This window comes from Maniola hyperantus, chromosome 26 (assembly GCF_902806685.2).
Source record: "Maniola hyperantus chromosome 26, iAphHyp1.2, whole genome shotgun sequence".
Lineage (NCBI taxonomy): Eukaryota > Metazoa > Arthropoda > Insecta > Lepidoptera > Nymphalidae > Maniola > Maniola hyperantus.
The window spans coordinates 4,812,135-4,831,392 of record NC_048561.1 but is presented as its reverse complement, the minus strand read 5'-3'; the positions used below and the strand labels follow the sequence as shown (position 1 = coordinate 4,831,392).

The 19,258-nt window shown below is 35.3% G+C and overlaps 2 protein-coding genes across 2 annotated transcripts in view; one reads left to right on the top strand and one right to left on the bottom strand.

Annotated features, from left to right (window-relative positions):
• The window catches only part of LOC138404247 (uncharacterized), a 33,695-nt gene that overhangs the window by 6,910 nt on the left and 7,527 nt on the right, over positions 1-19,258 (bottom strand). The window lies entirely within an intron of this gene.
• Positions 1,759-18,140, top strand: LOC138404139 (uncharacterized). Its single transcript, XM_069507380.1, has 9 exons — positions 1,759-2,215; positions 5,570-5,811; positions 5,876-6,051; positions 11,733-11,751; positions 11,875-11,934; positions 12,761-12,820; positions 13,647-13,706; positions 15,476-15,853; positions 16,826-18,140. Exons 1-9 carry the CDS (start codon positions 1,759-1,761, stop codon positions 17,609-17,611), a joined length of 2,238 nt encoding a protein of 745 aa, XP_069363481.1. The 3' UTR covers positions 17,612-18,140.

Here is a 19,258-nt window from a genome sequence, read left to right as displayed (position 1 = left end):
TGTATTAGCTGAGTTAAAAGATAAAATGAAGATGGTTGAATTGCGGCGGGAAAATAACCCCCAAGGTTTAAAACACACTAGAAAAAATCAAGCGTAAAGTAACTTCAGTTAATTTAACATTTGTTGAATCAGTAGGACCCGTCAATGATGCTCAAATTCCATTGTTCGAGCGAACCGTTAATGTACATAGTTTCGGCGCTCAGGGTTCGTCAGTAGCCAATCAGGCCAATATTTAGTGCTTCCACCGCAGAAGAATTTGTATGGGGAACTGTAACTTCAGGTAGCTTGTACGTGCTACTCGTACATTTTTTATCTTACAAGCAAACAAGGTATGCATCGGATATGCCTACCTTATAGGAAAAGCAAACTCGCCAAAATGCACTGAATGCGATGTAATCGAGGATTGTAATCGTTTTGGTGGAGTGTGTCCGGAACGAAATAGAAAGGTTTAATTTTAGAAATAGGTTCAATATTAATTCGAGAGACGTGGGTACTTATAACAGTGTTCTGGCCCACCCTTTGTCTAAGGAGGCCAGATCACTGTACAAGCTATATAAGACATACTCAAATCTTAGATCATAATCAAGAATGTTTGCTCCTATGAGAGTGACATATTTAGGTTATAAACAAACCCTCTGTAAAAATTTAGAATATAAAAAAGCAAACCCATATCGAACCCATTGTTTAGCAAAAGCGCTGACACTGCGCATTGCGCCGTTGCGGTGTCGGCTATATATCTTTAAGATCAGTGCAATACAATCACTCAAACCAACTAGCTTCTTTTCTTTGTCTATAATTATCGAACAAACTATCTATATGAACTATATCTATCAACCTACTTCAACAACAACAACTTAAACTGTACGGGAACTCCGGCGCGTCCCGTACATAGCTGTTAGTTGTTACACACAAGCTGCACAAATAATAAGCATTATGGATATACCTATAATGTCACCCCAAAAATTCAAAATAATTGAAAAACAGTTGGGGGAAGTTTGGTCGGAACATTTGTCTGATGAAAATGCAAAAACAGGCGAACAAGAAAGAGCGATTGCCATCGAAAAAGGTAATGTGTCTCCTGATGGTGTTCCTATCACTACTGTCTATGTAGATGGAGGATGGTTGAAAAGGTCATACGGACACAACTTCGACTCATCATCGGGAATGGTATGAAATGGAAAACAAAATTATTTTGCTTTCTTGAAATCTTTGATGAAATCCTAAGTCCCTAAAAGAGATCATAAAGAGCAAAGAACTGAACATCAGTATCAAAAGGAAGACCTTTAATATGTACTTGAATCTTCCTTGTATTACTTACGGTTGCGAGACCTGTACGCTTAGTATAAGATTTTATGTCTCACCAAACGTTCTAGAATTCGAGAGTCGAAACACAATACCGTCAAAGTAAAATGGACCTAAAGAGTCTTGAATTGAAGTCAGAAATTCAATGCCACTGATTTTAATTTTGCAACGTTTCCGCTTGGAGCGCTCGCTGTAGATGTGTAGACAAACTTGAGCTTTAAAACAAGGCATTTAAGATCCAGTTTACAGATTTAGAAAAACGAATTTAAAACAATATATAAAAACAATTACCTATACGTTAGTAGATTTAAAACACATCTCGCGTCCTAATCATAAAAACAAGTTGATACATTTCTTGATTAATGCTGTTTGTCGCTTTTTCAATTATACAATTATTGTAAAAAAAAAAAAAATTAATAAGATTTTATATGGGAGAAAAGATGTTGATGGCACGACATGGCAAAACTTAATTTCCTAAAATCACTCAAAATTAAACACGAACCTCTAGGCACGCTTACTTGTGGCACCCGCTCCTGGTGTCACGAACCTCTTTGCACCCAGCTGGCGTCCTGCGTCCACCAGTGCCACATCTTAACCAGCGCGAATTCCAACCCCTTAGAACATCTCGCCGAGATCTCACTGAATCTGGGACGTCGCTGCACGGCGTATTGGGGAAGTACTGCCTACTACGAGCTTAGAAATCCTTGTGACGACTTGCATGTTTTATTTCTCATCACGAAAATCCCTAACGTCACAAAGTATAACAGAAGGCTAGCCGAAAAGAAGATGCTCGCTGACACCAAGACGGATCAAAGCGTTAACCAAGCATCTGCAACGACAACAAGTAAAAAACCACGATGCAGTTTCTGCAGAACGTCGGGACATGATGTGGACCAATGCCGCAAGCTTAAACGTAAGTAAGAGGAGGCACGATCTACAATCGTCAAAACAGAAGCCGTGACTCAAGCACCCTCACCTTCTGCAAGTGACTTTTCCCCGGGCATGGTCAAGCGCGTGATCACGAGAACCAAGCTCAAGAAGCTCATAGGCATAGACGGCATAACAAACGCCGCATTAAAACACGTGCCGCGTCCCACGATCGCGGCAGTGACACAACTGTTTAACGCCGTTCTACGCTCGGGACACTTCCCTCGCGCGTAGAAAACGGGAGTAGTGATTATGATACCCAAGCCCGGGAAGAACGTCCTGTTAGCAGAAAGCTATAGACCAAGAAAATGAGGATATCCCAAAAGAAAATGAATAGTCTAAGAATGCCTATGGCAGAAGCATTTAGGGCTCCATCTCTCATTTCTGTCAATAAATCTAATTCTGGACCAGGATTAACAAAATCTTCCAAAATCTCAAGCGCGGATTGGCATGGCCTGAATTCAGACAAGTCAAAGAAAATAATGATAAAAGAATACATTACATCCAAAAGTCCTAGTTTGATTGGAATCATGTCATATGACCCAGAAGAATCAACAACCAAAGTGGGATCATTGATTAATTCTCTTGTTAAAGTGTCGATAGAAGTGAATATAATACCTGCGAAAAAACTTTTCCATACATAAAACAAATGGTTGATGGTTGCACAGTAGGTTATTCATTCTTGGAAGTCTCCGGTAAAATGATCTGTGTGGACCAATTTTTATGCTTAAATCAGTATTTAAACAGCAAACTGCTGTGGCCGACCACTTGACTGATCTATTAAAAGAAATTATTCCTGATTCCAAATTAGTACAAGAATATGAAATGAAGCGTACCAAAATCACAGCAGTTGTAAAAAATGTTATTGAAGCCTTACAAAGTTGATTTGGCGTGTAAATTAAAATCAGCTAAGTTTTCTGCGCTTACTGATGAGACTACAGAGACGTATCCACGATCAAAACGGCTTGTATTGTGGTACGCTATTTCGACGTCGATGCTCAGAAACATCGAGATGGACGAGGGTCAAGACCAAGCGGAACAACAAAAACAGGAGACAGACAGAGCACAGAAGAGAACAAGGGAGGATAGTGATAGAGAGTGGACTAGAGTGGGGCAGAAAAAAGACAAGAAAATCAAGGAAATTGAAAAAATCTAAATGTACATTTCAAGTACTGAAAAATTACCAAAACAGTTTGCTCTGGCCAGTATTTTCAAAGAAAAAAATAGGTCTGACATTATTCCAGTTAAACATTTAAATCCATATAAGGTTAGGGTTGATGAACTAAGCGTGAAAAAATTAGAAGAATGTCAAGAGTTTAAAAATAGAAATTGGCGAATACAAAAAGCTTTGGAAAGAAATCATTCATTTAGCGTTTTATCAGACTGGCCGATTTTAAAAATGTTTCTTGATTACTTACAAAACGAAAATGGCCTGGGATAAGGATAGAAATAAAATGATCAAAGTTAACCTGATGCAATGGAATAGGCTACTTGACAATTTTTTTAAGTTGGTCTTAAATGGTTAATATTTGTCCTATTATATCAAAAAAATTAACACTATATTTTTTTGCGCCCTAAAAACCGTAAAACTTTAATTTAAAAAAATATTTTTCTTAGACAGGTGAAAACACTGTCGGCCATGTTTGGCCGATAGATTATCTGTGCTCTGACGTCATGCATTTGTAAACAACAGTATAACCGATAGATTATCTGTGCTCTGACGTCATGCATTTGTAAACAACAGTATAACCCTGTGGTTATACTGTTGTTTACAAATGCATGACGTCAGAGCACAGATAATCTATCGGCCAAACATGGCCGACAGTGTTTTCACCTGTCTAAGAAAAATATTTTTTTAAATTAAAGTTTACGGTTTTTAGGGCGCAAAAAAATATAGTGTTAATTTTTTTGATATAATAGGACAAATATTAACCATTTAAGACCAACTTAAAAAAATTGTCAAGTAGCCTATTGTCAGAGCCTCAAGCCAAAGTTAATTTTATTAGAAAAAAAATTATGCCAAGAAAAAATCCACGTTGCTGTACTATGTGAAACATGGTTAGAACCTGATAGTGAGTTAAGATTAAATAATAAAAAATAAATTTCTGTACACACCCACGCAGTTGCAATGAATGCCAAAATTAGTGGCGAGAAATATACTGTCCAGAGATGGATATATCTGACTTTGTCAATATAAAAACGCTCCTTGAAGGCCGAAATTGGATGCATGAATCAGAGGGAAATAAAATATTGTGGTCCAATATTATGGAAGGCCAAAGACACACTGGCAGTCAAAGCAGCACGACGCCCGAAGTTCATCGAGCTACCTACTCGTATCTTCAGAGGATCACATCAAGAGTGGCTACCGTTCCGCGCCGCATACTACGAAACGGAGAACATGTTTACCACAGTAGAAAATACGAATCGTCTGCGAAGAAACCTGAAGGGTCTTAGCAAAAGAAGCAGTGGAAGGTCTTCTCATCACCAGCGCGCAGCCTACAGAAATTATGAAGACATTGGAGTTAAGATCTGGAAGACCAGAGTTTATCGCCATGATGGAAATAGAAACGCTACGTGGGTTGTACAGTCGGCCGCCTTGCTCGCAGAAACTTTTTATCCACTAGATGATCCCAATACAGACTCGAACGAGCAAAAAACAATTAGAAATAAAGTAAAACAACTGATTGAGGTGAACAAAGAAAAAGTAAAGGAAAGCATTGTCAACTTTACCAAAGAAGAGTTACGAGGGAGTTTTGGCGGATGAGTCCTAAAAAGGCCCCTGGAGAAGACGGTCTCACTGCCGACTTCTGTCTTAAAGCCTATCAGGTGTGTCCGGAGGTGCTTCTTGCAATTTTTAATAAATGCCTCCACTTGCGCTGCTTTCCAAAGGTCTGGAAGTCCGCCATTATCAAGGTAATCCTTAAACCCCAAAAAGAGGATTATACATCCCCTACAGTCCTATAGACCTACCCCAATCTTGGGGAAAGTGCTGGAAAAAATGACGGTAAACCGCCTATTATGGCAACAGGGGAAGGTCTTGAGGCTTTGAATAAACAGCAGTATGGGTTTATGCCGGGAAAGAGCACAGAGGATGCCCTTTATGATGCAGTTCAAATTGTAGAAAGTGCCTACTATAATAGACAGATAGCTACCCTTGTGTCACTGGATATAGAGGGCGCATTCGACAATGCCTGGTGGCCAGCGATTTTAAAACAAATGATTAAGTAGGTGGACCAGTCCCTTATCCACCTAATAGCTAGCTGCCTCTCATCAAGGGAAGTCATCATCAAGTATGCAGGAGCGCAAGTGCGCAGAATAACAAATAAAGGGTGCATCCAAGGTTCCACCGGCCCAATATTTTGGAACATACTGTTGGACGGCTTGCTGGAAGAGACGACAGGCCTTGGGGCGCCTGTGCAAGCTTATGCAGACGACATTCTCATAATCAGTACAGGAAAGGATGGGGAGTCCATTGAGGGTTGTACCGCGCCTCACCGAGTCACCGTGCGACATCTGTATATTTTCGACGAAGGTCTCCAACGTGGTCGCGACTTTGAAGACACTCAGCTGCGTGAACTACATGTAGGTACAACCCTGAAGTTTCAAAGGCGGTCGTGGACAAGCTCACACCTACGCTTCGCTACAGATAGTACGACTTCGCAGCGTTACAGCCTCCAGACCTACTGAAGATATAGAAGTTCCTCAAGAAGCAGAGCTGTGCGGGCCGTACGCGCTGCCTGAACAGGTGTCACCGCATACACCACATGCACCAGCCACGCAACCGAGAAGACCACAGAAGATTCACAAGACGTATACGCCCAGGTGCGCTATCTGTGACAAGCTAATGTGAACAGGTCAAGAACGCAGATGCAAATAGAAGATTGGACATAGCCAAGTCCAAGCACCTATGCTTTCGATGTCTTCGCTACAGAACCAGAAACTTAGAATAAGTAAATCGGAATACCTTGCTCTTTCTAATTTTTCAATTTGAAACATAAAAAGATGCCTATTTACTCTTCCCTTGTGTGCGGGACGATATCAATTTAGTGTGTTAATAGTGAATAGATATATAGTAAGACATAGTTAATAGTTATCATAAACAATGTTTAGCATATAAGATAGATCTCCTTATGTTACATTTAAAATTATGTAAATAGCTTAGATAGATGCTACTATTCGATTAATGAGTATTTAAAAGCCTATAAATGACTTTATGCTTGGATAATTTGTTTCGCATTTAATAACTTATTAATATATTATGATTGACATGATTCTTGCTAATTTATATATTGAATTGTAAATTTTCTTTTTTCTGTATTGATTACCTACTTAAATTATAATGTAGGTACTATATTTTAATATTGCACGCCATTGTATGGCAGATTGTGACATGTGTAATATTTGCATATTTTTGTAGCTGATTGTACTAGTATTTTTATATAATATTTTGTAGCCGAATGTACTTAGATAAGAACCATTGGAAATTACCAAATTATAGTTAATTACTAACGAGCGCAGAGTCCAGAAAATGTCTGTTTACCTTTACTATTTGTTATTTGTATTATTCTAAGTTAAAAGGTCCTCTGCCCTGCTTTGTCAATGAGTCTCAATCAATCTCATCACAGTTTCGATCGTTTTAAGTATCCTCTAAGTCTTAATATAAAAGTGTTAATTCTACAATACAGTAAGTTGTAATTTAATAATTAAACTTCAATTCTCTTCGCCATATTTGTTGATTATTTCAAAGACTTCCTAGCATTAGAAGATACCAGAACTTGTTGTGCAAGAGTCACAAATTGTATAACTTTAAAATTAAGTAATGAAAATAGAGATAATAGTATTGAATTAGAAGTAATACCTTCTATATCAACTACTTCAGATACACCTTTAACACGTAGTGCAAGAATCGCACAATTAAAGATTAATTAAAAAAAATTGTAATAAACAATTGTATACTTTTATATTCGATTATATACTTTTATGTTTTGAATTTTATTTTAGATGATAAGGTTTTATTGAAAAACATTTGTTATATCTATGTTATGATTTAAATGAAAATAGTTTTAAGAATATTTTACAATTATAATAATAATTTTAACTTGATTTCAATATCATTTTAAAATAAACTGTGTTTATTTTCTTAAAAGGGGAGGATTGTAATATTTGCATATTTTTGTAGCTGATTGTACTTTGTACTAGTATTTTTATATAATATTTTGTAGCCGAATGTACTTAGATAAGAACCATTGGAAATTACCAAATTATAGTTAATTACTAACGAGTGCAGAGTCCAGAAAATGTCTGTTTACCTTTACTATTTGTTATTTGTATTATTCTAATTTAAAATGTCCTCTGCCCTGCTTTGTCAATGAGTCTCAATCAATCTCATCACAGTTTCGATCGTTTTAAGTATCCTCTAAGTCTTAATATAAAAGTGTTAATTCTACAATACAGTAAGTTGTAATTTAATAATTAAACTTCAATTCTCTTCGCCATATTTGTTGATTATTTCAAAGACTTCCTTCTGAACACCCGAACTACATGCACCTACTTAATAATTTATGTAAAATCTTTTTTATACTGACAATTATGCAATAAATGAATTATTATTAAAAATCATTATTAGAATAGGTTTGATAACATTTTATAATAACATTTTAATAAATAGATAGAGATAGCAATAAATAAGAGGGAGGGCTAACATAACCGACAAAAAAGAGAAACCACAAGAACGTTCATTTGCAAAATATGTAAGAATAGTAATAAATCTGCCCACTTTAATTATATTTGGAGAGAATAGTGTCCATACACTAATACAGATGAAAACCCTTCACACAGTTCTTCCTCCGGCAATAGTAGCAGTACCTACTAAGAAGAAATAAATAATAGTGCTTCAAAAAATGCATATGTATCTTTTTAGACTTGGCTAAGGCCTTTGATACCGTATCCATCCCAGTCTTACTTGATAAGCTTGAATGCATCGGTATCAGAGGTCTTCAGCTGAAACTATTTAAAGATTACCTAGCAGACAGAGTACAATGTGTTAGAGTGGAGTCCTACACTAGTGATGACCTGCTGGTCACGCATGGGGTGCCTCAAGGCAGCATATTGCGACCCACTCTTTTTCTTATATACATGGATTATCTTACCCGCTTACAACTAAGACTAAGGGGCAAATTGTTTCGTATGCGGATGACACTGCACTTTTCATTGCTGCGGACTCTTGGCAGGAGGTGTTTGAGGCAGCGCAAGAGGGTTTTGACACTGTTACTAAATGGCTTCATGATAATATTCTTTCCCTAAACATTAATAAAACCAAATATATCAAGATTTGCTTTATCAAGATTGTGAAGTTCTTTCAGTAAGAAAGTTGTTCATATTGAGTGTATTATTAAAACAGCATAGTGAACTAACGTATGATACTTCTCATCTAAATAATCGTAGAATACACAAAGTAGCAAGCATACCACAAATGAATTATTATTATTTGTATTATTATTATTATTATTCCTACCTACATTTATTCTAACTCTATTCTGTTAAAATAGTTTAATTATAATTTTAAGTAATCTCTTTTGGCCTTCTGTTATACCTAGATTTAAATTTAAATAATAATTATGTATTTACGCTGTTGATTACTTTCAAAAAAAAAAAAAAAAAAAAAAAAATAAAAAAAAAAAAAAAAAAAAACAGCTTTCATTGAAAAAATTTACTGCTTCCAGGGACCTCATATTTATAATAAAGTTTATGCATTGACACATATCTACCTAATAAATAGAACTAATTGCAAAAAAACACTAATTTCATACTTACATAAATTATCTTATGAAGACACCGAAAATTTACTTACCACTTTTAAATAAATTATAGAAACTGAAGTTAAAGATTTTCTCCAAATACCCTCTAACGTACTTGTATTCGAAACTGTTCACGCTTTTTGTATCTTACACACCCTCTCTCATAACACACACACACATACACTATAGGTACTGTACATATTAGTTTTTTTCCCAGAGAGGTCATATAGTATGTATATATGTAGGTATATATTAATCTTCATATTATTGTAACCTAATGTCAAAAATGTTTTTGTTTTGTATAATATTTTTCATTCCTTTATTGTTTTTAATATTCTAGTCTGTAAGGGGAGAGCACTGATGCCTATAACACGAGTGTACAACTTATTTTAGGCATCGGTGGCTTAACCTAATTTTGGTTGTAATTCTGGTGAAACAATAAATTATTCATTTATTTAAATTATTTATTTAAGAGTGTTTCCTATGAGTGATGCCTATTTACTCTTCCCTTGAAGATACTTTAGTTATACATCAAACACACAATGCATAGTAGATAGAACAACTCTCTCAACACAATTATGCGAGACACTTAGAAAGAAAAAGAAAACCTGAATGCCTTGTTATTCCTAATTTTGTAATTTGAAACATATAAAGATGCCTATTTACTCTTCCCTTGAAGGTACTTAAGTTATATATCAAACATAGAATAAGGAGATCAGAATACCTTGTTTTTTTTAATTCTGTAATTTGAAACATATCAAGATGCCTATTTACTCTTCCCTTGAAGGTACTTAAGTTATACATCAAACACACAATGCATAGTAGATAGGACAACCCAAGTAACAATTGCTTGTCCTATAGCAGCCCATAGAACGTTTCCTCTAACACCACTTAAGCACTGTAAAAGCAATTAGAAGGTCGTATAACGCTGATTTGGCGCAGTTATATCTCTATTTAGAGACATAGCGAAACTATAGCCGTTGTGCTTGGGACTTTTTTGTTCTATAAATTTGATATATTGGTGCCTTGTATGACAATTTGTTGACATATACGAGGCACAATAAAGCTTTTATAGTTCTTTTTTATTCTGTAGCAGCGTTCGTGATTCCATTATAGTGCTATTATACTCTATAGAAAAGTACGTGATTCTTTAACCACGCTTTTCACTTTAATTTTTCACGGCAAGGTGAAACGTCTGTTTATTCAAAAACAAAAAAATAAAAGGATTGCATCTTGGTGAGTTTAATGTCATCTTTTATTTAGACATAGATAAATTCGACCAATACTATAAAAACCACTTGGAACCAAAGTTTTACTGATAGAATAGCATTAGTTTTACTTATTATTTTCAATGCGCCCTCAATTAATTGAGTTTTTTAATTAATATATTAATAAAAATAAATAAAATTAACCGCAGTTTCTGCTACACAGCCAAAAAGCTAATTTGGTGGTCTTTTAGGCTAACTATAGCACAAGTGACAAAAAATCTGCCGCCATTGACGTAAAATTAGGGTTCCTTATGACTAGTCTTGTTCCACATACTTAATTTTTGTATCCAAGGAAGAAATAAAATAGGTAGGTAATCGTTGCTCATGATTGGTTTTCTTTCTCAGGTACTTATAATAAATATGGCCCTGGTAATAGATATTGATAAATTTCTAAAACGGGACGATTTCATGCTGCTTGCGGTAGCGGAATGGCCTTGGGAAATAACACATTTTATTCTGCGTAAAAAATGTTTTGCCTGTGGATTCAATACCGATTCATCTCTACCAAGTCATATCACCGTTCACAAAAAAAATATTTCTGTATTGTTATATATAAAATGTTTCTGGTGCCTGGGCTGCAATATAATGACTATTTACGATCACTATCCTTCAGATGAATGCAATTACTGCAATTATTCCTACGATAATTAATATACCTAATAGTTATTCTCGTAATAAGATTTATTATTTTAAGTATATATTTTCTTTTGTTAATAATATTTGATCTATGCCGCCGCCCGCGCCGCACCGGGCCATTTTGTTTTACCTATTTTACTCGACTCACATCACGCTACCGCTACCCGCGCCTCTTCCCCGCTACGCCGCCGTCGCCAGTAATTCAATATAGGTTAGTGTACGCCATTCCGCGCTATTTAGCAGACGCAGTGTTTCCATGTACACGGTAATTACCGTAGATGCACCGTAATTCAGTCCTAATCTACCATCAAGGTAAACATGCCATTACCTTGACCGTGTCATCGTAATACAAAAATCACGTAAAAAATTCATAATATACTGCGTAATACGAGTACGAATCTCAGTCACGTTAGCATATTTCGTAATGGCAGCATTTCTCTTGCTCTGGGTTTAAGCATCAAATCTCAGCAATCTATTTTCATTATTCAAGCAATTAGAAAGGAGTGAAATGTAAAATTAATGAGATTTAACAAAATATTAATATGAATAAATCCGTATACATTCAGAATAATATTAATAATTGATTAAAAAGCAAATTCGTGACATTTTTCTTTAAAAAATGACACGGTAATTTACACGGTATTCTTTTAGCTAATCAACAGTAATTTAATCTAGAAACACCGTAATTTTAACCCTTCAACACGGTAATTCTCGATTTACATATGGAAACACTGACCCACAGACTCATTATGCTTTTGTGTTTAGGTCGCATTTCTGATTGAGTGATTGATTGATTCTGCAGACTGCCGCAGGCATTCATTGTGAATGCTGTCGTAGTGTGAGAATTGGTTGTCCAAACTGCAACTATGAACATCATCTAGATCTCGTGTATCGACATATTGTGGAGCTTATTAAGTGTGTCTAATTCGTGTGAATGTTTTCAGCTCTTCATTAGACGCTGTCCGAGGGCAGAAGCGGAAGCGGAAGCATCAGGACGACCGATTGTAAGCGCACTTATAATAATTAATTATCTCTGACAGACGTCACGTGATGTGTTGCATCACCATCTTGAATCGATTGGTATAAAAGCGAGTATTTGATGATTCTTAAGGCAGTCTGTGTTCACCTACAGCAGTGTTTCCATGTACACGGTAATTACCGTAGATGCACCGTAATTCAGTCCTAATCTACTATCAAGGTAAACATGCCATTACCTTGACCGTGTCATCGTAATACAAAAATCACGTAAAAAATTCATAATATACTGCGTAATACGAGTACGAATCTCAGTCACGTTAGCATATTTCGTAATGGCAGCATTTCTCTTGCTCTGGGTTTAAGCATCAAATCTCAGCAATCTATTTTCATTATTCAAGCAATTAGAAAGGAGTGAAATGTAAAATTAATGAGATTTAACAAAATATTAATATGAATAAATCCGTATACATTCAGAATAATATTAATAATTGATTAAAAAGCAAATTCGTGACATTTTTCTTTAAAAAATGACACGGTAATTTACACGGTATTCTTTTAGCTAATCAACAGTAATTTAATCTAGAAACACCGTAATTTTAACCCTTCAACACGGTAATTCTCGATTTACATATGGAAACACTGACCCACAGACTCATTATGCTTTTGTGTTTAGGTCGCATTTCTGATTGAGTGATTGATTGATTCTGCAGACTGCCGCAGGCATTCATTGTGAATGCTGTCGTAGTGTGAGAATTGGTTGTCCAAACTGCAACTATGAACATCATCTAGATCTCGTGTATCGACATATTGTGGAGCTTATTAAGTGTGTCTAATTCGTGTGAATGTTTTCAGCTCTTCATTAGACGCTGTCCGAGGGCAGAAGCGGAAGCGGAAGCATCAGGACGACCGATTGTAAGCGCACTTATAATAATTAATTATCTCTGACAGACGTCACGTGATGTGTTGCATCACCATCTTGAATCGATTGGTATAAAAGCGAGTATTTGATGATTCTTAAGGCAGTCTGTGTTCACCTACAGCAGTGTTTCCATGTACACGGTAATTACCGTAGATGCACCGTAATTCAGTCCTAATCTACTATCAAGGTAAACATGCCATTACCTTGACCGTGTCATCGTAATACAAAAATCACGTAAAAAATTCATAATATACTGCGTAATACGAGTACGAATCTCAGTCACGTTAGCATATTTCGTAATGGCAGCATTTCTCTTGCTCTGGGTTTAAGCATCAAATCTCAGCAATCTATTTTCATTATTCAAGCAATTAGAAAGGAGTGAAATGTAAAATTAATGAGATTTAACAAAATATTAATATGAATAAATCCGTATACATTCAGAATAATATTAATAATTGATTAAAAAGCAAATTCGTGACATTTTTCTTTTAAAAATGACACGGTAATTTACACGGTATTCTTTTAGCTAATCAACAGTAATTTAATCTAGAAACACCGTAATTTTAACCCTTCAACACGGTAATTCTCGATTTACATATGGAAACACTGACCCACAGACTCATTATGCTTTTGTGTTTAGGTCGCATTTCTGATTGAGTGATTGATTGATTCTGCAGACTGCCGCAGGCATTCATTGTGAATGCTGTCGTAGTGTGAGAATTGGTTGTCCAAACTGCAACTATGAACATCATCTAGATCTCGTGTATCGACATATTGTGGAGCTTATTAAGTGTGTCTAATTCGTGTGAATGTTTTCAGCTCTTCATTAGACGCTGTCCGAGGGCAGAAGCGGAAGCGGAAGCATCAGGACGACCGATTGTAAGCGCACTTATAATAATTAATTATCTCTGACAGACGTCACGTGATGTGTTGCATCACCATCTTGAATCGATTGGTATAAAAGCGAGTATTTGATGATTCTTAAGGCAGTCTGTGTTCACCTACAGCAGTGTTTCCATGTACACGGTAATTACCGTAGATGCACCGTAATTCAGTCCTAATCTACTATCAAGGTAAACATGCCATTACCTTGACCGTGTCATCGTAATACAAAAATCACGTAAAAAATTCATAATATACTGCGTAATACGAGTACGAATCTCAGTCACGTTAGCATATTTCGTAATGGCAGCATTTCTCTTGCTCTGGGTTTAAGCATCAAATCTCAGCAATCTATTTTCATTATTCAAGCAATTAGAAAGGAGTGAAATGTAAAATTAATGAGATTTAACAAAATATTAATATGAATAAATCCGTATACATTCAGAATAATATTAATAATTGATTAAAAAGCAAATTCGTGACATTTTTCTTTTAAAAATGACACGGTAATTTACACGGTATTCTTTTAGCTAATCAACAGTAATTTAATCTAGAAACACCGTAATTTTAACCCTTCAACACGGTAATTCTCGATTTACATATGGAAACACTGACCCACAGACTCATTATGCTTTTGTGTTTAGGTCGCATTTCTGATTAAGTGATTGATTGATTCTGCAGACTGCCGCAGGCATTCATTGTGAATGCTGTCGTAGTGTGAGAATTGGTTGTCCAAACTGCAACTATGAACATCATCTAGATCTCGTGTATCGACATATTGTGGAGCTTATTAAGTGTGTCTAATTCGTGTGAATGTTTTCAGCTCTTCATTAGACGCTGTCCAAGGGCAGAAGCGGAAGCGGAAGCATCAGGACGACCGATTGTAAGCGCACTTATAATAATTAATTATCTCTGACAGACGTCACGTGATGTGTTGCATCACCATCTTGAATCGATTGGTATAAAAGCGAGTATTTGATGATTCTTAAGGCAGTCTGTGTTCACCTACAGCAGTGTTTCCATGTACACGGTAATTACCGTAGATGCACCGTAATTCAGTCCTAATCTACTATCAAGGTAAACATGCCATTACCTTGACCGTGTCATCGTAATACAAAAATCACGTAAAAAATTCATAATATACTGCGTAATACGAGTACGAATCTCAGTCACGTTAGCATATTTCGTAATGGCAGCATTTCTCTTGCTCTGGGTTTAAGCATCAAATCTCAGCAATCTATTTTCATTATTCAAGCAATTAGAAAGGAGTGAAATGTAAAATTAATGAGATTTAACAAAATATTAATATGAATAAATCCGTATACATTCAGAATAATATTAATAATTGATTAAAAAGCAAATTCGTGACATTTTTCTTTTAAAAATGACACGGTAATTTACACGGTATTCTTTTAGCTAATCAACAGTAATTTAATCTAGAAACACCGTAATTTTAACCCTTCAACACGGTAATTCTCGATTTACATATGGAAACACTGAGCAGACGTGTGCTTTACGTACTTACTCAGTTAAAAAAAAGGTATATAACTTAATGCTAATTACTAGTTTTGGTAGGTACACGTAATATTTTTTGACTGACATATAAGCAATTAAACCATAAAGTGGTGCTTTTTATATAAAACGCACAACTTTATGGTTTAATTGCTCGAATTTTATAACTATTTTATAACTAGTATTTTTTATCGTTTTAATCACTTTTTTACGTTCATCGCTGACAGGCTTTACAATCAATTTTATTTTTACAGAATATGCCTTTTAAGGTTGTACAAACAACAGAACGAGGAAAAATATGCATTTCGGCGGTCCCAAGTGGTTGGGAAAGGAACGGAGTGCTTTCGTGGCCTCCAAATTCGCAACTTGGTATGATTCGCGACGAAAAATCAAAACCTAAAAGTACATGGAAACATTTACCTTGCATTGTTAAAAGACATTTCTCAACATATGAGGAAGCTTCAAATGAAGCAAATAAAATGGAATCAGAAACAGATACTGATCAAGAAGAGTCTAGAAATACAATCCAAGAAAGTTGTGTGTTTGATGATTTCAACTCAATGATTTTAGTTGCTCAAGAAAATCACCAAGCAGAATTCCCTTCACCTACAAATACTACGGGAATACAAGTGGTAAGTTGTTTTTACTTAGTTCCGGGTTCATTGTCTCTATATCAAGTAGCAGGAAAGTGACACTGGTCACCACGTATGAAATCGACTTTTTAACATAGTAAAGGTTACGTCCCCCTGATGAAGCGATGCTGCTCTCTAGAGTGTAACATGGTAACTCAAAAGATATATTTATTTACTTTAGTTCCTAACTAGCGTACGCCCGCGACTTCGCCCGCGTTCCTAAGTCCCCACAGTTTAGGTGGGCAGAAACCCTGCAGCATCAAGATTGAGGAGTTGGGTCCTAGAATTCAACGATATAGTCTTTACTTGGTACCTAAATAACTATTCATAATCGACATTTCCTAAATCCCCACAGTTTAGGAAGGCAGTACCCCTGCAGCATCAGGATTGTAGAGTTGGAACCCGAAATTTTTATGGGAGCATCTTGTAAAGTTTTTCTTTCAATTAAAAAAAGATTCACGCAAATCGGTTAAGAAATCACGGAGATATCAATATATAGAGGTAGAAAAACACAAGTCCTTCTCCTCCTTTTTTGAAAGTCGGTTAAAAAAGTAGCCTATAACATGCCCGATAATATCAGCTATCTACCAGTGAAAGTCCCGTCAAAATTTGCCCAGCCGTTCCCGAGATTAGCGGCGACAAACAGACAGACAGACAGACAAAAATTTTAAAAATTGTTTTCTTGTTATAAGTACCGTATTTACTTTCGTATGCAGTTAGTAAAATGCTGTTCTTTTGATATTACAAACAGACACTTCAATTTAATTTATTTGTATAGATAGTGCTGTTTATTTCAAACAAAAGTTGTTGCTTTGATGTGAGCTACCTAGTCTTATGAGGTTGCTGGTGTTTTTCAGGTAAACTAACTAACTAACTAACTAGTACCTAACTGTATAACTAGCGGGACCCGAGCATATATGCAACTTGCTACGAAGTAAATTGTTGTCACTATAGTTATTGTTTATGTTTCAGGATAAAGAAAATGTTTTGCCCAAGCTAGATGAACTGACCCCGCCGGGGACCTCTATGATTGCAGATGTACAAGTACAAGAGCAGCAGACTTTATTGTGGCTAAATCCCCCCGAAAAAAATAATTTTCAAGAAACTGTTCTGAAACGTCTGGAAACTATCGAGAATGGGCAAATGAATATCATGATGAAGCTTTCCGAACTTGGCGCTCAGATAGAGGGCTTTCTTCACCAGACCCAACAAGAAAAGCTTAGTACTGTTGTGGGCTTTGAACCCATCGATAGCGTTGAGGACTTAGAACAGTTTAATGAATTATTGAAGGATAAAGAATCCTCTGATAAATTAAAAGAAAAACTAGCCGTAGTGTGCGGAACAGGGAAAGGAAAAGGTACCAATAATTGTTTTTCACTCGTGGATGTGATGTTCACCCGAAGATTTCTCACGGAGTGTTCGTGGGCTGGCGGTTCTCGAAATGATAAGAAAAAAACCTGTTTTAAAGCTTATAATCGTGTTATATCATTCTTTTTTGATTTAATTTACAACTCTGATAAAAAATTTACAGTTTTAGAGTGTGAAACCTTTTTTAAAAATATTTTGAAAAATTCTGTGCGACGTAATTCTTCAAAATTGCTGCGAACCTCAGCTACAAAGGCTAGAGGCAAAGGCAAAGGCACAGGCAAAAAGTCAAATACGCAAAATAATGACTGTGCAACTACTTCTACTTCTCACGAGCCATCTTTAGAAAAGTTGATGGAGTCTAATCAAAATCCTCCTAACCCTAAATCCTAAGAGGAACTATACTTGCAGAGTCATATTTTATTCATTGTTTTTGTTCTCATCTAAATCAAAGGTTTTTAGAATAATACATCGTAATGGACCCTTTACTCTGTGGGGTTTGCCAGAAAGTTGCAATTAGCTCCTTCAATATTGCGTTTCATCAATACATAGAAATTAATGTTTTCAATTCGATACTTTGTCAAAATATACATTTTCTTACATTTTGCCTAAAGCTACTAAATACTATTTTTTCTTTTATATAAGTGTATAAAACTCCTCTGCACCGACTAAGCGCCAAATTTTCTAGTTTGTTAGCGCACTCAAATCTTGATGCCTGTAAATATGACTAAGCTAGTTCTTACCTCTTACCCGGGTTACACAGTATTACGTAATTAGGTATTTTTTATTTTTTGTCTTTTTCACTAGAAAACTTAATTTTATAGAAACTGTTGATTAATTTGTAAACTCATAATTTAAAAAATATTTTGATTGTGATTGTTACTATACGTAGGTACCTATGTAAAGTTTTAAAATAAGGTTAATATATTATAAAGAAGACTAAGCCTTAAGCAATTATTTTTGTGATATTAGCGTGACATTGGGGCCGATTCTCTAGTACACAATTTGTAAACTAAACTAAATTAACAGGTCTAAATCTAGTGCTTTCCTTTTCCGCAAGCAACATTATGAAAGGGATAGCAATAGATTTAGACGTGATATTTTAGTTTAGTTTAGAGATTGTGTACAAAGGAATTGGCCACATTGTCAATAACATGGTCAATACTTATCATAATTAGTATCTGGTCAAACGGGGTGAATAGAAACGAAACTTCACATACATATATAAATGTAAGTAGTTATTTTCTATGAATTATGTTCTTCCATTCCATGAGCCAATAACGGCTCGAGGAATAGAACATAATTAACATAACATAACATAATTAACTTACTATGTATATCAAGTTCCGTTTCTATTCACCCTGTTTGACTGTATTGTGTTTTATAGTAACATTTTCCTTACTGGTGCATGTGTTTATATTTATCAAACCTTAATCTGATTTAATTCTGATTTTTAATCTTGAATATTTGTTACATTACTAATTTATAAAACTAGGAATATGTTAAATAACATATAAACCTACATTATAATATAGTAGTAAATGTGCGATGTGAATCAATGATAATAAAAAACAAGAAGTTAAACAAAGCTTTTTATTTATCTTAGTTTAAGAATGCTCTTAAATCCAATTCACTAAACCCTAAACACTATGAAATTATAATTGTATTTTAGCACTAAAATAAGGGCAAATTCTAAGATTTACTGGAATTTTTCAACGATTTTAAATTTTCCTCGTTTTCTCGTGACGAAATGACTGTATGAAACAATCACATAGATAAGCATACTTACCTAAAGTTACCTAGATGTAGCACTTTACAAAGTGTGTAACAATGGTACAAAAAAAAGTTCAGATCGATAAGAGATTGATACCAATTTACACTTAATGTCATCGACTTTATATAAGCCTGTAGTTTTTTTTATTGTACTAACTTCACACTTATATATGTTTAAATATGAAGATTTCATTGGGTATATGAATACGTCTTCGACAGGGTCGTAACGGTTGCCATGTATAATTATACCATTGGCATCATTTAACA